Source organism: Lissotriton vulgaris, chromosome 4_1 (genome assembly GCF_964263255.1).
Source record: "Lissotriton vulgaris chromosome 4_1, aLisVul1.2, whole genome shotgun sequence".
NCBI classification, from domain to species: domain Eukaryota; kingdom Metazoa; phylum Chordata; class Amphibia; order Caudata; family Salamandridae; genus Lissotriton; species Lissotriton vulgaris.
This window is the reverse complement of record NC_141691.1, coordinates 668,128,510-668,155,387: the sequence shown is the minus strand read 5'-3', so window position 1 is coordinate 668,155,387 and position 26,878 is coordinate 668,128,510. Positions and strand designations below refer to the sequence as shown.

Genomic DNA, 26,878 nt, shown 5'->3' with positions numbered 1-26,878 from the left:
ATACTGACCAATCAAGCGCACACAACAATTGTAACGATATGAGTAATCAAGGTAAAGTGTTTCAAGGATAAGATCACACACGAATGTTCTTTCTATTCATGTTTTAATGGGTATGTGAATGGTTCTCCTATCCAAGGAGATCCACAAAGAAAGAAACCAGCCGACACGTGTTTCGTCAGAAAGGGTGTTAACCCAATGACTCTTCAGGGCTGGAGGTGATACAAAGGAAAAGGGTGTGGAAATGTTGTCAATGTTGATGCGAAAGAACACATTAAAAGGTAAAGAATGAAAGAAGGAATACCTGGTGTGTGTGGAAACCAAAAGAAGAAAGTGGTGTAGAGGAACGTGAAAAGTGACTGGCACTACTATAGAGAAAATACCTACTGTGAGATAATAAACAATATTGTGACCTACATAGTGATGGGTGTCTTATGCATATAAAAAAGGGCCTTAATCCGAGTACTGAGAACAGAAAGTAGTAGGGAAGCACGGAAGGGAGAAACACAGAGGACCTAAATGAAATGCCTAAATGATGACCACGGTCCTGGTGGGGTACCTGTAAAAGAAGAAATAAACACAAAAACAGAATACAAAGGAGCGAACTACAAATGCGTGAGGTGAGGTGAAACCAGTGACGCAATCTCATGAATCTTGAAGTTATAGTATTCTGTAAATATAATTGTTACAATGCGACCTTGCAGAACTGTCCTGCTGCCTTGGAAAAAGAAAAAGCAAGTAAATAAATCCCCTGGACGAAAAACAATCATACTAATGTAAGTACATGTGCATGTCAAATGTACAGATTGGAAAAGTCTCAACGATTATTCCACCTGGTCCAGGGAAAAGGAGAAAGTTCATTGTGCCTGCGAAAATGCAAATTTGGTGGGTATGTATCTAAGCTCGTAGTAAACCTGACAATTCAAGGAGAAAACACACTGCAATAACCAAACAGAGAAATTTTTTCTCATTGAACAAAAAAGTAAAAGCGCCTGCCGTGTACAGGACCGGGAGAGAGAGGTGAAGGTATTGAGTAGTATGGAATGAAAACAGTGCGAGGGAATACCTGCAAAAGTGTGGGATATCGTGGTATCTGTGGGTAGAAAGTAGAAAGGGTGGTGTTAGGGAAATCGAAGCACCAGGTTAAAAAGGTGCCGTGCCACATTTGGGGAATGATAAAGGGTAAAAGGGGCGCCTGACTCACAGGGGGACCGGTGATAATTCCAACCCGGTCCTGATCGGGTGTTCAAGCCTAGAATGTGCAAAGGTCCGCACAAAGTATAACTGGCTGTAGGAACAGAAAAACGTATTTGGACATAGGCGGGTAATGCCTGTTGTCAATGCAACAAGCGGCTGCATGGGAAAAAAAAAGGGGGGGATGAGGAGTATTTTTAGTAATTACAGGGTGTGGGCAGCAAGGAAACGAAAGGCGAAGGGGAATGATCGCCCATGAGTACTCTTACCGTTATGCCGTTGGGTAACGAGGAGGGTATTGCCGGATACGGGAAACACCCTGAACTGAGGTTAACTAGTCTTATATACCCCAGCATGCAATGCGTCAAGAGAGAAGACTAGAATGCTAATCGCCGCATGAAAGCGATGGCTCGAAAAAAATATAAACAAGAGACTAAGCTCTCGATTCCGGTGGCAATTGAAAAAGAGTGAATAGTCATGTTGGAAAAGAGAGCAAAAAAAGTAAAAGAAGATAAATAGTAAGAAAGAACAGATTGTTAGTTTAGAGTAATATCGTCATATATTGAGAAAATGTTTTTTTTTAAACAAACCGAAATTAAAATTAGGAACAAGCAATAGTTCGCTCGTGGATATGCTTAGTGTTTTTAAAATTCTGCAATGTTATGTTAAGTGATACAGTAAGATGGGGGTATGGAAGTGGGAGAATGAGGGCACAGAATCACAGCGTGTCGAAGTTGCCCAGAGAGAAAAGATATATAAGGAGGAAAGAAGAAAGATAGAGAGAATGGGTATAGGATTATGGAGAATGAGGTGACAGTAATGAAAATGTACATTGATATTAGTGACATTTAAAATTGTCATGCAAATAGCCAAAACAATGTTTGAAAATAGAACATTCATATGTTACATCTATCCAAGTTCATGGTCCTAGAAAATAATGAAGCTCATCATCCGTGTTCTGTCCGTACTTCACTGAGTGAAGGCGCATGATCCAGGTGGCTTCCTGGCGTCTGAGTCTTAATTCTTGATTGCCACCTCTCACATTCGCATCTGTTACATCAATCCCAAAGAAATTAAAATTCTTTGTTGTCCCTTGTGAGGGACAGGTGGCCATGTGTATTGCCGTTGGATAACGTACACCTTGTTGGAAAATGGCCCGTGCATGTTCTCTGATTCGTTCTCTCAGGGGTCGGATGGTGCTGCCCACATATAAACTATGGCATGTGCATTGAATGATATATACCACATATCGGGATTTTCAATTTATGTTGGTGTTGATGGTAAATTGTTGTTTGTGGAAGCCACTGAAGGTCTTAACGCCATGGTTGGCCCATCTGCACATTCCACAATTGCCACATTTGTAGAAGCCCTTGGATCTTTCTGTTAACCATGTTGTGTTCTTGGTACCATGAGGAACTGTAGGACATAGTCTATTTCTCATGTTTCTTCCACGTTGATATGTAATCTGGGGTCTGATAGTAATTGCATCTTTCAAAGTTCTGTCTGCTTCGGGTAAAGTCCGGGCTATATAAAACCACATAAAATAAAATAAAAATAAATTCCAAGTGGGGCTTGTTTTAATAAACAACACACAAATATTTCATCTGTTCTTCTACATGTATTGCGTAAGTGCAAGTGCAGCATGAAGTAATGCAGGAAAGACCGTTTCATACAGCGCTTAAATAAAGCGCTTTGAGCTGATTTTATTTTATGTTACTATGGATTCATAAGCGCACACAGTCAACCTTTGGCCTCCAGGCGCTACTGTTGTTGGCATCTGATCTTCTCCTACCCAGAAACAGCACATTCACGGCTGCTGGAAAAGCGCTTCAGCGCCGGTTACAGCGCTATCACGCAGGAAAGGGGAAACTGGACTGCAGAAACTGTGCACCGAGGGAAGGGAGGGCGGAGAGAGGCGAGAAGACGGGAGGGGGAGAGGGAAGAGGACAGCGGAGAGAGGGAAAGCGCTGACTGTACTCTTTTAGCCTCATCCCTTTCAAACTGGATGCCCCGACTTCCTGCTGGCATAAAAGGTTCTTTATGGGGCCATCTGGACCCATAAAGAAGATAAGAAACCTTTTACTTCAGCAGTAAGTCAAGGAACCCAATCTGAAAAGGACAGGGCTAAAAGAGAAAGGCGAACGTCACTAGGACCTCTTATCCAATGGCTGACCACCTTTTAGGAGTCCAGCCAATGGAGAAGAGGGGCGGGGCTTAACCCTCACTAGTGAAGTTTTCCTAAAAACATAAAATCTAGCAAGCTCGACTGCGCATGTGCGCAGTACACCACGTGAGACCTAAAAAAACATAAGTTTTAGGGGTCTTATAGTTAGCTGGACATTTCACTCATACAAAACCATTGAAATTCCTCTGTTATAGTTAGTTCTACTAACTATAACTCGCGCGCCCGCAATCCACTGCTGATGATGTCACATATGACATCATTCATGACATGGTCAGTGACATCACTGATGACATCTCAAATGATATCACTGATGACATCACTTATGACATCATCCAGGTGACAATCTGATACACCTCATCATACACTAGTATAAGCTTTCATCACTCACTGTAAAATACAGAGTACCATATTTGAGTCTATTGACAAATCAATACAAGTTTCTAAAAACCCACTCAGTGATTCCTAGATATACACACACACCTAATCACTTACCTATAGATTCACTCATACATACTGTCAATGATCAATAGAACACTATCAAATATACTTATACACTTATATCGCCATTACAGACCAGCACACATCCTATTCACTTATGCAGTCATCTTACTCACATATGCAAAGAATGGATTATGCTTACATTTACTCAGCTATACACTTATACAAACAGCACTTCATGTATTCATATAGGTAGTAACTCATACTTACTGTGTTATAAAATCAATATTACAAGTATACAGTTATTCATAGTCACTCATACAATCACTGAGTTTTATGTATACTTTTTTATATAAAATAAACTGTCACATACAATGACTTTTATTTTTCTAGTTTGTTGGACATGTACCATTGACAGATATATTTGCTCATCACCACACTCATAAAGATATTCACTCACCCAAACAATTCTTATACGATGTAGTCTTAACCTCTTATACCTACTGAATCAACTATTCACACATCTTTGGGCAGTCACACACCTTCCACCGAACCACACACACTTTCACTCTCCCTTACAAATACTCAGTTAACTAATCAATAACTAACATAGACTTTCACATAGCTAGTAACCAACTGGTGCAGCAGTTTACACAACTGACAATGTGATACAGATATTCATACAGTTTAGTCACTATCCAATATATTTAGTGAGACACTATAAATTAGCCAAGTAAACAGTCAATCACACTGCTACTAAATCCTCCATCCAGATATTTATATTTATATATCCAGTCATTCTTCAATGCATATTGCTATATATATATAAAACATATTTAACTAACGAACCAAACCACATTCACTGGATGATGTCATCAGTGATGCCATTTGAGATGTCATCAGTGATGTCACTGACCATGTCATGAATGATGTCATATGTGACATCATCAGCAGTGGATTGCGGGTGCGCGAGTTATACTTAGTACAACTAACTACAACGGAGGAATTTCAGTGGTTTTGTATGAGTGAAATGTCCAGCTAACTATAACACCTCTAAAACCTATGGTTTTTCAGTGAATATATATATGTATATGTATATATTCTCTGAAAAAAACATAGGTTTCAGGGGTGTTCTAGTTAGCTGGACATTTCACTCATACAAAACCACTGAAATTTCTCCGTTATAGTTAGTTGTACTAAGTATAACTCGCGCACCCGCAATCTACTGCTGATGATGTCACATATTACATCATTCATGACATGGTCAGTGACATCATGGATGACATCACTGATGACATCTCAAATGACATCAATGATGACGTCACTGATGACATCATCCACGTGACAATCTGATACACCTCATCATACACTAGTATAACCTTTCATCTGAGGAATTTCAATGGTTTTGTATGAGTGAAATGTCCAGCTAACTATATAACCCCTGAAACCTATGTTTTTTTTCAGTGAATATATATATATATATATATATATATATATATATATATATATATATATATATATTTAGACAGGCTAAGGCCATAAAAGGTATTATAAATGCCCAGTGGCCGATTGTACTCACTGACAGTGTATTGTCACAGACTCTACCCAGTAGACCTAATTACACCTATAGGAAGGCTCGCTCCATGAGATCGGATCTTGTAAAAAGCAGTCCTGAATCGGACATCAAGAAAGATTGGCTTACAGCCAGTGCAGGATTCCATAAATGTAGCACTTGCCGTGCATGCAAGTTTGGAATCAATACTAAAACCTACACCACAGGCTTTTCCGAAATCCCCGTCAAATTAAAAGGTCATTACAACTGTCGCACTGACCATGCCGTCTATGTGCTACAATGCGGTTGCGGCCTACGTTATGTAGGCAGCACTAAACTGCCAGTTCACCAACGAGTGTTACAGCACCTACGTGCCACTGTAAACTCGGATAGCACATACCCTGTAGCTCGACACATTAACGAAGAACATTCAGGTAATCTTGATATGCTCAAATATTTCGTTATAGACAGTGTTCCAAGCAGGAAACAGGGAGGTGATCGTGAAAGGAAACTTAGACAACTGGAAACTAAGTATATACTTAAACTCGACACCAAGACCCCGAGGGGACTCAACATTTTTGAGGATATACACCACTTCCTCTAAGTTCTTTAAAAGATGTCTCATTTTCAGTCTTCCAATACAGTGTTGTTGTTTTTTCTAGAATTGGGCAATTTGCTCAGTAAGGATATAACGATGATAAGTTTTCAGTTTTTTCCCTTGATGCGCCATCACCATGTAGTTAGTGAAACAGGCTGTGGCACATATATCTATATTCTCATTAATATCGGTATTGTAACCCAAGATTGATGGGGACAGTTAGATATTTTGGACATCTGTAAAATGTCAATAGAGAATAGCAATGTATTATAGGCCTGATCATAGCTTTCTTTCATTAATTTGCTTACAGTATATCAACCCAGACGAGGGTTTGTTTTTAAACTACACTATGTGATTTCATCACTTGCACTTTATTATCGATTTATTTTTTACTGCACTGTTTATTAGGTTTGAATTTTTCTGCTCAGGTTTAGTCGGAACCTGCATATTTAGGCTAAACAGCATTGGTATTGAGTGACAGATTGAATATCTTCGTTTGTCCGTTAGAAGGGGTATATACAATTTTATGAGAAATGTTCTGAGTATGATGTCCCCTACGCATTTGTGCATTCATATATGTCAAGTACAAGATTGATACTGAATTAAGCATACATCGACACACATATGTATTGGTACAGTTATATGGCGTCCTCAGATTTTCCAACCATTAACATCAAATTCACAGTATTCTGGCGAATGTGTATACATTAACGGAGAGCTATTAGAAAAGTCTATTTACACTTGAGTATTATAATGGACCTAATGCTGTTGTACTCAATATAATGCAGAAAAATGTCTTAACTTTACATCAAAAATGAAAACTACTGAGAGTATTTGTACAGTTATGAGATATAAATGTATATTAATACGATTTTGTTATTGGATGAAAATTAGTTTAAAATAACTAGCCCAGCCGTTGGTTGGTTGTAGTTTTTCCATATGCAGTATTTTTTCACTGTTCATTATTTCAGTAGTTTTTTTTCACATCACATGATCACAAGCACAATGTATTTAAATTCACTTGTTCGAGCAGCTCAGGTATGTGAGCAAGGCTACTTGTTAGCCGAAACGCGTCATCCTGACAAAGAAATCCCGCACCTGGCAAAATAAACAGTCACTGTGGCCAGCAGTGATCAAAGAAATCTTCGTGTTCGTGTTTTTCTCCTGAGGGTGGTACTAGCACCAGAGTGGTAATTGGATGGATATATATATATATATATATATATATATATATATATATATATATATATTTATATATTTATTTTACCAATTGAAGCTGTAATATTGTGCCTGAAGTGGTGAATGGCTTTTGTCATTTTACAGCTTGGCAAGGACAGCACTGTGCTAGTCCTATGCTTAAAGACTTTGATAGAAAAGCAGACATTTGAGGAGAGCAGATCTAGAGTGTCGCTGGTGTTGAGAGTGCTCTCTACAGGAGCTGCTTTCCACCTAAACTTGAGAACTACCCAGAGTTCTCTGCTTCTTTTTTGCATAATTTATTTGTCACTCTATGCCTGAAAGGGTATTATTTTTTACTCATACTAGGTGCTCCCTTGTGTCTGGACGAAGCTGTAACTCTCTGAATAGCTCTAATTAGAGCGAAACACTGCGTCAGGGGTAGCCTTTACTCATTTCAGTTTAGCTTGGTTGGTATTTTACCAATTCAAAGCTGTAATAGTGTGCCTGGAGTGGGAAATGGCTATTGTCATTTTAAAGCTCGGCAAGGACAGCACTGTGCTAGTCCTATGCTTAAAGACTTTGCTGTAGAAATGGCAAAAGACTGTCAATTTCTATCTCGGCATGGATGGCACCGTGCTAATCCTATGCTTAAAGACTTTGATAGAAAAGCAGACATTTGAGGAGAGCAGATCTAGAGTGTCGCTGGGGTTGAGAGTGCTTTATACAGGAGCTGCTTTCCACTTAAAACTGAGAACTACTTCTCTGCTTCTTTTTTGCGCATATATATATGTAGATATATATGCACCCCCCAGCATTTAAATCATAGCAGCCCATGAGCACACCCACTTACAATCCTGTTGTATCCAAGGAAGGACAGGAGAAGGAGGTAAACTTAAGGATTAAGTTTAATTAAGAGTTTCAAGTACAGCATAAGATTCATCAGAGTGCACATCCAAGAAGCTCCAGTCTTCAACTGAAGATCAGGAGAGTAACATTCTACAATAACCTAGCAACCAGGTGCTAGGAAGCAAATACATGAACAGCATGAACAATGGGGAACATAGGATGGGAAACATAGGATAAAATAACATAGGATAGGATATAACACACCTCCTTCCCCATAATTATAAAATAAAACAAAGTGGAGCCAAAAAACAAAAACAACGATTTGGAACAGAGCAACATGTCAAGTAATGTAATCATTCAAATATTTGGGAGTAAACTTAATTCTAGAAGACTTTAAACAAGAAGCAGAGACCTCAGAAGGATCTGAGGAAAACTGAGGTACATTTACAGGAGTAGTGTTGACATCATCAGAAGTCACTAAAGAAGGAGTAGATTGAAGAACCCCTTCCTCATGGACATTAGAATTATCAAGTAAAGAAATGTCTCCATCAAGTATACTTGGACTACAAGACGGAAAATTGTCGGGAAACACATTGTTAGAGGCAGCTGTATTCGGAATGACATTGGACCCTGAAACATCAGTAGGAGCAACATCCGAGCCCTTTAATTTTGAAACAGCTCTTTTGCTCCACCACTTACCACCAGTGACTTTGACAGCATGTTTGCTGATCTGAACAATAGATGTCTCCGGATAAAATTTTGAACCCTTGGTCTTACATGGTCTACGAATTCTAACCTTATCACCAATGTTAAAAGAAACATCTTTTACATGTTTGTCCAAATCATACCTGATCTTGGACTTGAGTTGAGAAGATGCAACCTTGTCTTTGACATGATCAAGATCAACAACACTTTTACCTTGAGCAGTTTTGCTAACAACCCAACCAGGTGACAATTCATTAAAGGATTGTCTCCCTCTTAACAAGAGGAAAGGTGTCACCCCAGTGGTTGAATGTGGTGTGTTGTTGTATGACCAAACCCTGTTGCAGACAACATCTTGAACACAAAGATTGGATGAAGTAGCTAATTGGACTGCATCCTTGAGGATACGATTCGCTCTCTCTACTAAACCGTTACCCTGTGGGGAGTACAATGCAGTGGTAAGATGTTTAATGGCAAAATTATCCAAAAAACTGTTCATCTCATGAGATACAAATTGTACCCCATTATCCGAAACTAAGAATTTGGGAATTCCTTCGGACTGGAAAAGTTTCTTAAGGTATTTTATGACGTTATAGGTATTGGGCTCTTTTAAAAATTCACAGGCAAGCCACTTGGAGTGATAGTCTACAATAGTAAGTATAAACCTAAAACCCTGGTTTAACCCACCAATAGGTCCTAGAAAATCCATACCCAATTTTTCCCATGGACTATCAGGGAAAGCAACAGGACACAAGGGTTTGTTAACAGTCCGTAAAGATTTCTCAGCATGAGAACACTCGCTACAGCCATTTAAAAAGGTATCCACACAGATGTCCATCCCTGGCCACCAATAATGAAGCCTCAATCTTTTTTTAGTGCTCGTGATCCCACCATGACCTTTGTGGGCAATTTCAATGATCTTATTTCGAATAGAAAGGGGAGGAATGAGGGAAGCACCTCTCAAGAGTAAATCACCCTCCAAACTTAATTCATCTCTGATTTTCGAGAAAGGAAGAAGATCCTTGTCAACAAGATTCTCTCTCGGCCAACCTTCAGCAATATACTTTCTTAGAGTGTGAAACAAAGAATCCTGCAAAGACTCTTTAATCCAAACAGGCTCAGAAATCACATCCTTAGCTAGAACAAGTCCATCAAGAAGGTTGACAACTACCTCTTTGTCATCAAGAATTGGCGAAAACTTCAATGAACTCGAAGGACACCTTGACAAAAAATCAGCCGTGAAGTTCTTCCCACCAGGGATATGTCTCATAACAAAATTGAAGTCATAAAGCTTTGAAAGAAGACGGCTTAATCTAGGGCTAGCATTCCTTAAACCCTTGTCATTCCAGATAAAAATCAATGGCTTATGATCTGAAACCAACACAAATTCACGGCCCCAAACATATGTCGAAAAATGTCTAACTCCCCACACGCAAGCTAAGGCTTCTTTTTCGATGGTACTATAATTTCTTTCAGAAGAGGACAATTGACGGGATGCAAAGGCAACAACATTTTCAATCCCACCATCAGCTTGACTAAGTACAGCACCCAAACCGGTATTACTAGCATCCACTGTAATAAATGAGAGAGAGTTCCCATCAAAAGGTTTGAGAGCTGGGGCCTGTATGATCAATTCCTTTAAGGAGTTAAAAGCCACTTTATGTACTTCATCCCACACGAATTTAACATTATTCCTAGTAAGTGACCTTAAGGGCTCACTAATATGTGCAAAATTCTGTACAAATCTGGAGTAAAATTCACTCAAACCCAGAAATGATCTTAATTGGTCTTTGTTACTGGGTTGAGCGCAATCACGAATGCCTTGTAAAAGATCATGTTTTGGAGCAATGCCTTTGTGAGAGATGGTATGGCCAAGGTATTCAACCTCACTAAGGAGAAATTTGCATTTCTGTTTTTTAACGGTCATGCCATGGTCACTTAAGATACCAATAACTTGATCAAGTTTAACAAGATGTTCTTCCACAGTGTTAGTGGAAATCAAAATGTCGTCTTGGTAGGCTAAGACGTCACGAACTTCTCCAAATAATTGGAACATTAGTTTCTGAAAAACTGAAGCCGCTGAGGCAAGACCAAAAGGAAGCCTCAGATATCTAAAAAGACCAAAAGGGGTGTTGAAAGCAGTTAAGTCTTTAGACTCTTCACACAACTCTATCTGGTGATAAGCTGCTCGTAGGTCTATGGTAGAGAAAACCTTTGTGCCCCTTAATTGAGCCAACATATCTTGAATACGTGGGAGAGGAAAACAATCTACCTGAATGTTTTTGTTTAGGGCTCTTAGGTCTACACATAGCCTGAGTTCATCACAGTTCTTCTTAAGTGCGACTACAATTGGGGAAACCCACAACGAAGAGTTGATGTTTTCAATAACTCCCTCTTTGCTCAGTTGTTGAAGATGAGTCTTCAGCCTTTCCATAATACTCAGTGGAACATGTCTTACTTTATGAATCACTGGGACAGCATCAGGCTTCAAAATGATTTTGTGTTCGAAGCCTTTGACTGAACCAAGATTGTCAGAAAAAACACTGTTGTATTTATTTATAATGTTTTCTAAAGAGAGTTCCTGAGTAGTGAGGGCATTAATTGTAGTAGAACGGTCTAAAGAAATGGGATTTCTGGTACCAGGTCTTAATACTAAAGGAAATTTACCTTGATCTTTCCAACCTAAAACATTATAACCTTTTTTAGATACATAAATTTTGGCCTGAATAGAACGATCTTCAAATGTTAAACTGTCGTTAAAGAAACCCAATAAATCAATGACCTTATCATTGAATGCAACAGTACGTATATCAGGGGGAAGAAGTAAATTCTCATCCCAATGTTTAAGAAATAACCAATCTGCAATAATGGTGATAGGGGATCCCGAATCTACGGTAACCTTGACTAAGATCCCACCAATTTTTAGATCACACACTGGATCATAGATAGAAGGATCATCATGAACATCTATCATGTCTACAGACAACAAAATTTTTCTTACAATCTGTTCTTCACATGTATTAGAATTATCAGGATCCGAAATTTCAAGGTACATTGTCTTGGATTTAAATTTGCAAACTGTTGCAAAATGGCCAATCTTTTTGCAAGTAGTGCATTGTTTTTTTAAGGCAGGACAAGAAGTTGAATTAGCAAGGTGTAATTTTGATCCACATCTATAACAAGTGGGAGGTTTATCAGACTTTTTCCATTCAAGTTTTGGAGGTTGACTACGTTGAGAATTCTTTGAGGAAGTAGATTTTACCAAATCTACATGTGTAGGTTTATTATTACCTAATTCTTTGGAAGCGAAAGCAGATCTTTCTATACCTCTAGCTAATTCCAAAGTTTCTTGTAAGGAAGGATTACGACAACATAAAATTCTTTCCTGAACTTTGTTATTGAAACAATTTACAACAATCTGATCCCTGAGATATTGATCAATAGGGCCTTCAAATTCACAAGTTGCAGCCAAAATTCTCAATTCAGCTAAAAATATATCAATTTTCTCATATTCCCTTTGTTTGCGTGTGTAAAATCTATGTCGTTCGACAATTACACTTGGTTCATCCTTAAAATATTTTTCTAAACGGATAATAGCTTCAGTGTACTCATTCCAATCATCTGAGGGAGGTCTAACAATAGGGGGTTGATGATCAAAGATCCTTTGACCTTCAGCACCCAAGGCACTGTATAACATAGCATTTTTCCTTTCAGCAGAAAATTTTACAGCATCTATAGCAATTATATAGCTATTAAAGGCTTTGAACCAATGGGACCATTTTATTTTTGGAGTACCTGGTTCTGGAAGGAAGGAAGAAGGAAGGACTGCAGTCTGTTGTGCCATCCTAGATAAATAAATAACAGTGTCAAATAATAAATTATTAAACGAGAAAGTTAACTGTAATAAATGTGAAAAGTAACTCCAGAGTTAATTGTGTGTATGAAAAATAAATTACACAGGTAAATTCAAACTATGAAGTCAGCTGTGTGTATCAGCGTAGAAGATACACATTGTAATAGTCTCATATCAGCTGTGTGTATCAGCGAGAATAATACATGTAGTGGTAATTATGCAATGTCAGCTGTGTGTATCAGCGTAGTAAATACACGTTGTTGTAAGAAAAAGTACAAAGGGTAATGAAAGCTGTGTGTGTCAGCGTTGTTGACACACGTTGTAAATGAGTAGCAACTATTGTGAACACTCAGTCTTATGGCTGAGTGTATCAGCGTAGAAAATAAAGAAGTAAATTACCTCGTATGAAGAGGAAACGTCGAGATTCGTAACAACAATTTTGCGTTTATTGTCGCTAAGCAACCCAAAATGGCCGCTACGCTGTGCGTGAAGACGTATCCAGACGTCAATCGGTGGTGACGTACTTTGTTGTCAATAGCAGATGGACGCCGAAGATGAAAATGCAGCGCGCGTTGCCGTTCTCGTGTTGGTCAAACCGCCAGTGAGATGAGAATGGCGATTTTTGAACGGGAGAAAGTTCTAAGCAGGTAGAGACAAATGTGGAGATTAATTAAATGTCAGAATGGAAAACGAAAAACGGGAAAGTAAATTGTGAAATTGTCAAGAGTCACTGAGGTAAAGGTGAAAATAAATAAGAAGGGTCTGCCGCAGGTGCAATCAAGGCACAATCAAACAAACAGCCGCTGAAAGTTGGCGAAGGAAACAGGCAGATAGAAATTAACAGCGATTGAAAGTTAGTGAATAAAATAGTAGTTTGAGATGAACAACTGGCGCTGGTGCAATCAGAGCACAGTAAGAAATAATAATCAGGCGCTGGTGCAATCAAATCACGTAGTAAAGCAAGCAGTACAGTTTATTTATTTATTTATTTTTTTTAACAGGAATCACTGTAGTTATCTTTAGTGAACGCTGAATGATTTATAAGAAGTAAAAGGCTTTAAAGTGATCATTAAGGGAGTAGATAAAATCGGTGAGCAGCCGCTGGTGCAATCATGACACAATGAAAGAAACAGGCGCTGGTGCTATCAAATCACAGATAAAAGAAAAGTATCTTACTTTTAGATGGAATCAATGTAGTTTCTTGAAGGAGTTCAATTTGAAGCAAATTGGTAGAAGATGTAGATTCATAGAAGAAAGTTAATGATGAGCATCTGAAGTCTGATGAAATCTGTTAAAATTGAAATTTTGAGCGTAGGTTCGTAGGTAATGCTGACTTGACCACCTCGTCGCCAATTTATGTTGTATCCAAGGAAGGACAGGAGAAGGAGGTAAACTTAAGGACTAAGTTTAATTAAGAGTTTCAAGTACAGCATAAGATTCATCAGAGTGCACATCCAAGAAGCTCCAGTCTTCAACTGAAGATCAGGAGAGTAACATTCTACAATAACCTAGCAACCAGGTGCTAGGAAGCAAATACATGAACAGCATGAACAATGGGGAACATAGGATGGGAAACATAGGATAAAATAACATAGGATAGGATATAACAAATCCGTCTTCATCTTCAATCATCACAGCAAGACACAACTGCGCAAACATGTCACGCTCATGTCTCATTGCAGTAACACCCCACATTATTCAAAGGACATCGGCATGAGTGAGTGACGCGAGCGCAACACAAGTTGCACTCGTGCACAGCGCTTGTGCACAAGTTACACATGTCCCACTGGTCATCTGCAGGACTCCGGTGGCTAGTGCATGTCTAGCTGAGAGAGGGTAAGGTCGCTCTCTGCTGCTGGTGAAAATCAGACCAATCGGTATCTTGTGGAATCTGGGTCGCGGGGTCGTGGCTTTCTCTGTACGATCTGGGACAGGGCTGATGCTGGTCAGTGCAGAAAAAGTATGTTCTCTACTTCGCCCCTTGCCAAAGGGAATTCATTTTCATATCTTTAGCAAGTCTGAAGTGAAAAGTGATGATTAATTCACACGTGATGTTTATTAACTTTGAGAGATAACTGTGTCAGTCCATGAGAACCACCCCATTACATCAGCCACCTGAGAGTATCACCCATGTAGTATTGTAAGATAATTTTCAGAATTATGATACTTAAAACTGTTGTGTTGCCTCAGCAGCTAAGCACAAATGTCATAAAAGATCACTTTGCATGCTTTTTGTGTTCGTAATGATCAGAGGTAACAACATTGGGCTCGATTACGATGTCGGTCAGATTTGCCTCCGACCGACACCGTTGCGGTCTCTGGACCGACAGACCTCTGGTTTGCCGTCCCGACTCCACAATTACAATGCGACCGCACATGGTGTGGTCGCATTATCCAATTTCTCTATGGGAGCTTGTGGTGCGGCCATAAATCGTCCGCAGCGCAAGCTTCCATGGAGAAATGGGGGGTTCTGTTTATTCCTGCACTGCTTCGCAGGCACCTCAAGGTGCCTGCCACATACTTCAGGAATTAACAGGGGGGCATCATAGGTGCCCCCTCAGCCCCCAACTGGAGGCCACAAGGAGAAGGGGCCCCTGCTGGGGGCCTCCAAACTCGCTTTCCGACAGGATTTCCAAGTCGGAAAGCCAAGCATGGAAAGCCTATTGGAAACCAAGCATTTTAATCCCAAAGGGGGTAACGCTGTCCATTGGGATTACGGGCCGGTCTCGGAAGAGCCCGTCTGAATCCAGCCAGAATGACTCGCCGGTTTCAATTTCCAACCATCTAGATTGCAATTAGGCATTCAGAATTGAAACCGCAGTTAGGCTTGGAAAGCCTCCAACCTGAGGTTGCAGGCTCTCTGGGCCTCATCGTAATAAGGCCCATTGTGTTGCATGGGCCTTACAAATATATACAAACCTGAATGCTGTATCAATTTCACAGTCCTACTTTAAAGAACACATTTTTTGTTGCGTAAAATATAAAGTAGTTTATGATCCCTGTGCCTATTTTTTTTTCTTCAAAGGGCACTTTTATGCTAACCTTAAAAGATGGATGTTCTCTGATAGTGGGATTTCCATTGTAGAATCAAGGTTACAAGGTATACCTTATGTCTGGTTTAGGATTTCCCAGGCAGGTTAACTAGCCATCAACATTAGCCGTGGGTTCCTATTTTAGCTCTCCGGCTTTGTGAATCTTCCTAGACGACGAGAATAAAGCCTCAGCCAGTTTATAAATGAAGGTTCTCATGGAAGGATTTCAAGGTTTGTTTGATAGTGTTTGTGCCTTTTATTTTTGTGGATAACTGCTATAACCAATGTTATAGCAATGTGAATAATAAAAAGGTGCAATTCACATTACTGGAATAGAAATGTACAAAGACATAGCTGTCAACTTTTACCCCAGCTCATAGGTGATTTTCTTCTAGTTCTGTGTTGTTTCAGCTAATAGCACTAAAGTCAAACCAAGTTCCAGCATGGTTAGTGCTACTGGTCGAAAAGACACATAATCGCGGAGTCAATCTTTCGCAGCCATTGCCAGCTGACCGATGTATTGTATTCATATGTAACTTTACTAGGTAAGCAGAGCAGTTGAAATACCCCTGTCATTCAATGTTCGTCATACTTCTTTTGAAAAATATCTTTGTCTAGTTATATACACCTATATTTAGTGTTTCCATGGCTCATTTGTTTTCTGTTTTTTTCTTGTTGCTGTTTTCTGTCTCTGTTACATGACCTCTATTGTGACTTTTCTGTAACGGACATTACTTAAATACCTTGGGTTAGAGAGATTCAAGCATTGATAGGGCATCAGCTGTGCTTGATGAGACATAGAGTTGTTAAAATTCATGCTTGCAGTTCATAGCATGAGCAATTCAGTTATCAAATCCAGCATTGCACAGTGGATGTTGGAATGCATACTGCTGTATTGCTTTCTATCAAGCAAAGATTTCATATTAGCCTAAGGGCACATACCTTAAAACAGAAAGAACAAGAATGGTTAGCTTTTATTGGCAGTGTGTCTCTTGCTTACTTTGCCAGGCTGCAACATGGTCTTCAGTTTGACAATTTACTGAACACTGCTTGGTAAATATCAGTTCAATGTAACGGAAGACAGTGGGAATGTTTTCTGTCTCTTTTCAAATGCCAGCTTATGTTGTGTTGGTACTGTGTGGCATTTTCCTCTTTTGTGATTGCTTTTAAGCAAACATGCTCTTTAGTTGCTAAATAGCAAGACGTTGATAGAGGCTGATATCCAAGCTCACACAGGAGCAACTGTCAACAAAGATACTTTACAGGTCATTGTTACCAGACAGCTCAAGTTGTCTGGTTGGAAAAGGCCTGTTACGGTCTTACCAAGAATGGACTGTGGGCTTCTAGCCCACTTATTACTTACCACTGGTTGGCTGTATTGTATCCCAGTTTACTTGTTTCTCATTTAATGACTTTCGTTATCCTTATTGCGTCTGGAGCATAGCCTCTTTCCCATTGATTGACTGACTTTTGTCCTTCCACTGTTCACTTTTAGGGAGCAATTATTATTATTTTTTCTTTGATTTAGCAATACATGAAAGTCTAAATGTTTTTTAAGCTCTCTCCCTCTATTGATTTCCCTAATGCCTACTATGTTCGCTCTGGGTTTCTCTTATGTACTTCTCCCCTATCCTCCCATGCTTCATCTTCTCTGCATTGTGTGCCCCACGCTTCCAATGATGCTGTCAATGATGCTGTCAACCTTGTGTGCTATGCACTGCCGCTCTTTCGTCTGCTTCTCCCTTGCCCCCTTGTTCTTCACTCCATTTTCGACTCTGTGTTGCTGTCTCCCTCATACTCTGCCTATCACACTCTCACCTGTCTTTACATTTTGTGTATTGGAGCCCAATTAAAAAAACAAAACATTTTTCAGCAATCCATGTGGTGTCTACTTGTGACCATAAAAAAAAGAGCAAGTGGCCACTCATGATACGCGCTTGTAAGCAGAATGATGCAATGTCCAGTAGCAGTTCGTCATTGCACTTTTATTTTTAAAGACATCTTTTTTTCTTTTACTAACATTGTACAGCATTGCCAAAAAACATAGGCCACTCTAATAGGTTCAAGAGGTAAGACCTACTGGATATGCCAATTGTTGTTACTGCTCTGATGTAACAAGAATATAAAGTTTTTTGGCATGGACAGATTTTTCTGAGACAGAAAAAGAGGGCAGCTTTTCAATCCGTTTTTCAGTTCTGAGGTCGAATCCAAATAGGCCTAAAGGGACTGGGATCACAGAATCAGTCATGCATTGTTATTCCTCCCTTTCGTTCTGTGTTTCGAAAGTAGGTTCAAGAAACAACAGTATGAAAACTTATTTGAGTTTGTGACAGTGTTCCGAAGAGATTTGGTGAAAGACTGTAGGAAAGACTATGTGCATGTTCTCCTAATTAGACAACATATGCTCCAGCACTCTGCACACAATGCAGCTTCCTGTGCTGTTTCTTCAGATTGTAGCATGAGGGTCAGTTTGTGGGACTGGAGGGATACAGGAAGAATGATGCATAGTACAAATAAGTCAAGTTTGACTTCTGTGAATTAAAAAGCAGGGCGAGATCACAATCAGCATTACAATAAGCTTTGTTTATAATGTTTTGCACAGTGCTTGCCTCCCTGTAGTGAGGCTGCTGCATACTGACTGACTCTTTAGATTTTAGAACATAAATAAACTAGGATCGTAACCTAACACGGATAGTGTTCTATGGTAACATTAGAAAGCAGTCCTCTCTTGTGCACAGTCGCAGAATGCCCCTAGAACCTGAAAGGAGATCCGTTTCTAATTCTATATAACATTGGCGCCTAATTGTTGTGTTTATATCAGACTTAGGAAATCGAAAGAAAAATGTCATGCATTATTTCAAACATTTGTTGTATCTGTATTGTATGTTTAAAATCTAAGCATATTATGCTTTCCCACTTTTTTGTGATTAAGAAGAAATAGCATTCAACAAAAAAGTTGCTAATTCACAAATTGTATGTCTTTCTTTTTTTAGCGGTTGCTTTTAAGAATGCGAAGCAGTTTGACCAAGCAAAGGAAGCTTATCTGAAGGAAGCGGAAAGTTATGAATATAACAAATCGTATCTTTTTCATCTGTTTGTGAGATGCCTCTGCTAAAGGCTGTATTACTGCAAAAGAAAAAGCAACTGAGACTCGTGGATTAAATCCTATCAAACACCCTCACCCTAGTAGATTCATGGCTCTGGGGATCTAATTCTGCTTGAAGTACAGGGCTGAATTTTCTTTTCTTGTTCAACAGATAAAGTATTACTGAATGCAGATTTTTTTCACCGATCTTTTCCAGAAGTTTCTTGACATGACACCTAAAATTATTTTCGGTTTTGTTCTTCGCGAACAACCCTCCAGATTTTAATTTGTGGCTGTTGTTAGGTTCCATAGCATCTCTACAGTGCAGCAGATTCAAATTTCCCCTTAATCTAGCAATTTTATCTAGAAAATGTCGCAAATTATTCACTTTAGTATTAAGATTAGCCAACGTTCCGTTTATGATATCAGTGATAGCTTTGATACAATTGAGCTTTATCTAATTCATTTAAAATATTAGATGGGTCAGCTGTCGATTGGTGAGGAGAGGGAGGCTCAGCAATACTTGCCTTTTTTTATTTTATTTTTTAAATAAAAGCTTTCTCAAGGAATTTCACATTAACAAATACTGAATCAACTCTTCAGACAATCCACAATTATTCTATTAGCCATGGATACGAAAGTGTACCAGCAATCAAACAGTAAGTACACTAGTGGCTATGCTAAACGTTCACACTTCTGAGCAGAGACCAAAGTAAGGGGGAAATTACGTTGATCTATGAAGACTGTAATACTCTGTGAGCACCAACCCAAGGACAAACAAAGGATGGTTGGAAAGAAAGTTTGCACTGAGTTGCGTACATTCATCCTGGACTCCTCCCTCTCGATGACCAGACAAGTCAACGCCGTCTCATCATCGTGCTTCAACACCCTGCGCATGCTCCGAAAAATCTTCCGATGGATCCCCACCGGAACCAGGAAGACGATCACCCAGGCACTCGTCACCCGCCGACTGGACTACGGTAACACCCTCCACCCCGGAACCACAGCCAAACTTCAGAAAAGACTCCAACGCATCCAGAACGCCTCCGCACAACTCGTCCTGGACATCCCCCGACACAGTCACATATCCGGCCACCTGAGAGACCTGCACTGGCTACCCGTCAGCAAGAGGATCACGTTCAGACTCCTCACCCACGCACACAAGGCCCTCCACGACCTGTGCCCCAAGTACCTCAACAACCGCCTGACCTTCTACACGCCCACCCGCCAGCTACGATCGACCAGCCTCGCCCTCGCCGCCGATCCACGCATCCGCAGAGCCACCACCGGAGGAAGATCCTTCTCCTACCTGGCAGCCAAGACATGGAACTCCCTCCCCATCCACCTTCGGCTAACCCAGGTCCATCTCTCATTCAGGAGGCAACTCAAGACCTGGCTTTTCGAGCAGTAACAGACCCCTCTCCCCCAGCGCCTTGAGACCCTTCCGGGTGAGTAGCGCGCTATACAAATGTCATGATTGATTGAGTAGCAATCATTAAATCAGAATGCTCAAGGATATATGTAATGGCCATCCACCATTGCCATGTATGGAGACAGCAGCCCAAACATATAGTAAACACAAAAAGAGTTAATATCCTGAGCAATGAATGTCCATATTAATAGGAATTGTCCACATCAGTAGTTATCACAAGTTTCTTTTTCTCTTCTTTATTTTCTTAAGACAAGTTTCAACACAACTTTTAGCCAACACGTGTTTCGTCTTATTGTGGAGTCAACCACAGACTTCTTCAGGGCAAAAGACAAGATATCTCAATCTATTAATGGTTATAGTGTTGTAGAGCGAATAAAGTACTCGGACAGCGTTAAAGACCACAACAATTCACAATTTAAAGTGAAGAAATTACAGGCCATAAAGGGTGTGCTGGATTTTTCATATCGTTCCAAAGTCAATATACATTAATCCAGAAATAACCTGAGCAAGAAACGAATATCGAGAGGAGAGTACTCCCTGAAAATGAAACTCCACAATAAGACGAAAACGTGTTGGCTACAGGTTGTGTTGAATTTTGTCTTAAGAAAATAAAGAAGAGATGAAGAAACTTGTGACAACTACTGATGTGGGCATTTCTTATTAATATGGACATTCATTGCTCAGGATATTAACTATTTTTGTGTTTGCTCACAAAGTATGAGAACTCTGCCACCAAGGATAAAAAGCCCGACCTGGAACAAAAGCTCCAGAGCAGAAAACTTCAAAACCCAGATACTGAAGCGGACAAAGAGCTTACGTTCACATAGTTTGCGAGTCCAAGAATAAATTTCAAGGTACTCAAATGATTAGAACTTCTTTCAGTATTCGTCAATCCAAAGTGAAAAAAAGAAAGAGAGCCGGCACATGTTTCTTTACTTTGACTTTTTCAAGGCTGCAAATATTATATATAGAAACTATGTGTCATTTTAAAGCTTGATGACAAAAAGGAGTGAGAACTGCTCTCTGACAAAACATTGGGTGCAAAGGTGCTCAATTTATAAGGCATCACAATAGTGTTGGGACCCAAACACATATTGTATGATATCGGTTAGCCTAAACAGTCTGAAAATGGTGTAGAAGTACTCAAAGAAAGAGTGCAAAATAGTAACTACGCCCAGGTAGTGTGGGAGCTGGTTCATCATCAGTTAGCCCAAGAATTAAAGTACTTAAGACTATAGCCTCCAAGGTGTCAAAATAACCGGTGAGAGAACCAAATAGAAGTGACTAGCCAGAATGTTCCTCAAAGAATGATAAAATATGTAAAGCAGGCCAGGTTGTGGCATAAAATACCTGGTATTGTATGGTAGAAGATATGCTTAGAGGAAAAATGCTTCTAAACAATTGGACCGAAGATTGTGTAAATGAGATTACCTGAAGGTCATAAGGTGGGAGCAAATATTAGTCAACAATAATGGTAGCCATCCGACTCAAAAAGTCAGGGCTAAATAAGCTGCAGGGAGATACTTGTTGATGCGCCAAGTCCTTGAAGGATAAGAATGGCTTGATTACGTTACACACGCAACTCAGTTGGCCCTATGGTACCATTGAGCAGGGGTCTCCAAACCAGTCCTGGAGGGCCGCATCCATGACAGATTTTTAAAATTACTACATGTATCTCAATGGTGATATCTCACAAATCTGGCATGGATCCGGCCCTCCAGGACCGGTTTGGAGACCCCTACTATAGAGAATCAGTAAGCAAATGGTAGTAAACCAAAATTGCCAGTAAAGGTTTTTGATAACACAAGAAGTACCTCTCAGTATAATTATTTTTTTTTAATTATTTTATTGAATATGTTTTGGAACTCCGTGGAGATCCACATATTATACAATTACATAACACAATATAAAATTTTTAACCATGAAAAACAAATCATACAAACAATAATTATACAAAAGCAATTTACCATCCTACTAATAGAGTTCCAAGAAACATTTAAAAAACTTAAAAATTTTGTTGCAAAAAATTCCATTTGGGGGGCTAAGAATAGCATCCAACAGAGCTGTTGCAGAAGAAATACCAAACTGAATACAAGCCGGTTTTATCCAGAGGCGCCGGTAGTTCAATAATGCAGGACAAACTAGCAGAACATGTTTGGAGTCTTGAGTTGCTAGGTTACAGAAATTACATACGTTGGATATCCCGTACCATTTGGCCAACAACTTGTTCAGGGGGAGCAAGTCCTGCCTGAGAAGCAGCCAAAAACGGCGTAAGCCGCGCGGGATGTTCCATGACAGGTAGGGCTGTATCTGTCTGATTAAATAGGAATCAGCCACTTGTGTGGCCCCCTTTTTTTGTGTTATTAATTTCCGGTCCCTCTCATAACTTAGCTTCCATGTAGCTTGTTTTAGTTGTAATTTCAATTGGGACATGGAAAGTTCTAAGATGGATGTTTCCTCCAACTCTAAAAGAGTAATAGCTTTCCTGTAGTTCTTTATTAGGATCGAGTAAGCATTTAGGGGGCCCATCAACTCTTTTGTAATTAGAGATCTGAGAGTAGAAGGCTTTCCTTTAATCAGACTAAAAACCCAACGGATCACTCCTGCGAGTCCCTGAGCCCAGCTACTCCTAAGGCCAAGTTCAAGACGCAGGGTTGCCGAGCTACAACTGTTATTAACCGAGATTAAATTTCTCAGTAAGGAACCCTCCACTGCGTCTAAAAAACCCCATTCTGCAAGGTCATTTAATTTTAATTCTACCCCGTAAAGCAGAGTCGGGGGAACTTTTGCCCGGAAGGCCTCCAACAGATGAGCAAAGTGTCTAAGACCTGTTGATTTATATAATGATCTAAGGCCTTTACCCTGTGACTTTGCTTTTCGGGAACTGCTTTCTATGTGTAGTTTATTACTTAAGTTACTAGTAACTACCATACCCAGAAAGACGTACGACTTTACTCTTTCTAATTTCTGACCTCCCAATTCCCAACTAATGTGATCCAGTTTTAGTTTGTTTCGTCCCTCCAAGCACATTATCTTACTTTTAGAAATATTTATTTTCAAAAAGTGCTCTTCAGAGAAGGTATATAGTGCATGCAGACGGTTATTAAGGCCCTTAGGGGAGAGGTCTAATATTAAAATGTCATCTGCATACATTAAGCAGGGAATGTGTCTTTCGCCTAGGCGAGGGGCAATTCCTACACATGTTGATAAAGTAAGGGGAAGGTCACTAATATAAAGGGAAAATAGGAGGGGCGCTAGTAGGCAGCCCTGTTTGAGGCCATTTGCAGATGGAATGAGCTGAGAGAGACCTCTTTCCCCTCCCAGCAGGACCTTGCACCATGTACCATCATGCAGATCCTGAACCAAGCGTAAGAGGCTATGTGGCATTCCTAAGATGTGTAGCTTTCTCCACAATACCTGACGGTCGACCTTATCAAAGGCCGTGGAGAAATCTATGAAGGCCACATAGACTCTCCCCTTCCTCGCTCTTATATACTTATCAACTATTACCTGGAGGGCGGTTAGATTATCCAGGGTCCCATGATTTTTCCTAAAGCCTGTCTGTTCAAGTGGAAGGATATTTGCAGATTCAACCCAAGCATTTATCCTTTTGAGCAGGCATCTAGTAAAAACTTTGCCGATTGCATCCAGCAATGCGATCTGGCGATAATTCTGGGGGAGGAGACGATCACCCTTTTTGTACAATGGGACCAGGATGCTTCCCTTCCAGGAAGGTAGGACCTTTCCACTTAATATGCAGGAATTAAAAATAGGACATAAGAGCTTGCTCCATTTGACCCTATTCTGCTTTAACACATTAATTGGGATTTCATCGGGACCCATGGCTCCTGAGCGTCTCATTTCCCCAATGGCGAATTCTATGTCTTTTTCTGAGAAAGACTCTATCGGTTGGCTAATATCTAAAAGCCGAACTTGGGGAGAAACTGGGAGGTTGCTAGCATAGAGGTTTGAGACAAAATCCCTCCATATATGTTCCTCAATAGGGATAGGCAGCAGAAAGGTTCTCGTTCCGCACCCTTCACCTATAAGGGACCAAAATTGTCTCAATTCTCCATTAATTGCAGCTTCCCTTATTTTTATCCAGATGGAATCCTCTTTTTCTTTTCGGAGAGAGTATAAGAGTCGCCTCCTTCTCCTTTTTAGTGTTGTTATTTGTCGGGATTTATCCTCAGTTCTATTTAGGTATTGGGCCCTTATAAGTTTATTCAGGTCTACATTGAGTAATTTCAGAGGACAGAGAGTTGTTTTAATGGATTTTTTCTTGTTCTGTTTTTTAGCCCCTGCTATTATTGAACTCAAAAACAGGGAAAAGAGCTCATTTTCGCGACCATACCAAGAGGGGAGCTCGGAGATTGCTATATCTAGCATATCCTCCAGATAGCGGTGAGCCCTTGCATTCCAATAACACCTTCCCGAACTGTTACCAAAATTTATTTGGCTACTGTTCAAGGACCATTGGTCACATTTAGGGGGGTGTATATTCATTGAGATGGAAATAATTTTATGATCGCTAAAAATGGTATCAATTACAACGATAATTGATGATCAGTAAGTTACAATAGGTTTTTAACTCTTCCTATGGCTTGTTGAGCCTAAGCCACCAGCATGAAGAATCAAGAACTATATGGAAGAATAACTCTGGATAAGTAAGTGTGCTCGAAAAGATTATGTAATGGCTCTGCTGTTTGCAAAAGGTTACAAGTACAAAACAACAATATCAATCTCCAAAATAGAAAAAGTTAGTATCACAATACTACGAGTGACACTGAAATAAATGTCCCCTCACCTGGCATGTGTGTCCTTTCCTAGTGAGTTCTAGACCAATCTGTCTTACCCATACTACACATATATGAGTGGTTGCCAACGCTCGTGTTTGGAAATGGAAAGAGGACTGATAACATTGAAGAGACCCGAAAGGCATTGTCATGTTTAAATGTGAGATTGAGAATAAGGAAGAAGAGGCATGTCAGTAAATTTGCGCCATAGTAATCAAACATGTATGTGTGCGTATTAAGGCAGCTATGAGCGAGTAACTGAAACCACAACTGTGTAAGTGTTAGAAGGACTACCACCATGGTAAAAGGAAGCTGTGCACATGAGGGAGTTATGAAAATAAGGTGCATAGGTGTCCATAGTAAGACAAATAGGTACTTCGGAGTCACAACATTAAATCTGGAATTAAACAACATGTCAAATATTGCTTCAGAAAGTACATACTAACATGTTACATTACAAGGTCTTAATAAAGTAATCCCATGGCATTTTAGATTTCAAGTGTTACTTTAATTCTGTGACCAAAATCTTTTCATCAGCAACTCCAATGTAAAATCTACTACATGGGGCACATAGGAGAGTAAAGTCTCTATAAATATAGTAGTAAAGGTCCTCAGTTATAACACATTATTGACACTTACAATATTGTGAAGATGTTATAATGTACTGCAAGGGTATAGTTAACATTGTCATTTCTGATTGCCTTTATATGCTCCTGGATCCTCTCTTTAAGATGTTTTGTGGTACTCCCTATATAAATGAGCCCACATTCATGGATAATACAGTATACCACGTATTTGGTGTTACAGTTAATACATTTGGTGATTACATAACTTTTGTTACATTGAAATGAGTATGTCTTGTCCCTTGCAAAGCGCAAACCCTAGATAGACCACATTAATAGAAGCCCTTTAGCTGTGAGGGCAGCCACAAGTCATTTGTAGTTGGTTTCAAATAACGATAACACAGTACATTACTCAGTGCTGTCCCCCTTTTACCTATGAGGGGCGGTCTAACAGGGATCACACCCTTTTAATGTGTTGTCCAACCTAATAAGGTGCCTATGTTTATGTGAAATCTTATAGATTTCAAGCATAGAGTACTGTATGATATAATGAATGAGAATTTGCCATGTTTCCTTTTCACAGACCTTCTACTTGTTAAGAGGTCCCTATGTTGGACCCTCATGATTTTACTTCTTGCCTTGTCATGGGTCTGTTTCAAATAGCTCCTAGTTGGGAATATTTTCTCCAACAGTTTGAGTTCTGATAGAAAATGGAGATCATCGCTACAATATTCTTGGATTCAGAGAATATTTGGATGCAAGCTCTTTTGTGTGCTTCAGTATTTGGGTTTGGAAGTGTTCCATGAAATCAGTTGGAGTATTTTGCGCTGCTTCTAATGTTGGGGAATCCAGACAGTCTCACCCTTCATGGTCAGCCACACGTGTATACTCCTTTAAATATAGCAGGGTTTTCTGAAATGTTAATCACTCAAATGAAGACACTTTTCCTGAGCGACAACCCACTTCTCAATATGTCTGTAGTTATCTCATAGCTGTCAATACATCAAACTGTATTTATATAGTGCAGCCTGTCAGCCGAGAGGTTATCCAGGGGCTGTATTGAGGGTCTTAGTCGAAGAGCAAGGTCTTGAGTAACTTCCTGAATTGGGTCAGCGAGGGTGAAGTGTGGAGGTTGGGGGAGTTCCAAGCTTTAGCGACAAGGTGGGAGAAGAAGCGGCAGCAGCAGATTTGTAGTATATGTACCTGAGAGCACTCCTTAATGATACTAGTGGTGCTAGGACTTCCACTGTTACCACAGCTCAGCAGGGAAAACTCCAGCAATGAGAAACAGCTGCCCCAAGTGGGTATTACCTAGTCTTCTAATCCATCTGGATCATTGGCACTGTTCTTTTTGCTGTCACTAGAACCGCCCATCTTTACTGTCAGGCCTCCGTGGAGCGCAGTACTTTTGCCGACGGCAGAGGCC

General features: G+C 39.9%; 1 protein-coding gene across 1 annotated transcript in view; it reads left to right on the top strand.

The window, feature by feature from the left end:
* NAPG (NSF attachment protein gamma) overlaps positions 1 to 26,878 on the top strand; it is a 161,914-nt gene that overhangs the window by 34,380 nt on the left and 100,656 nt on the right. The window contains exon 3 of the mRNA XM_086964936.1: positions 18,570 to 18,654. Coding sequence (XP_086821062.1) covers positions 18,570 to 18,654 — 85 coding nt within the window. The remainder of the gene's footprint in view (positions 1 to 18,569; positions 18,655 to 26,878) is intronic.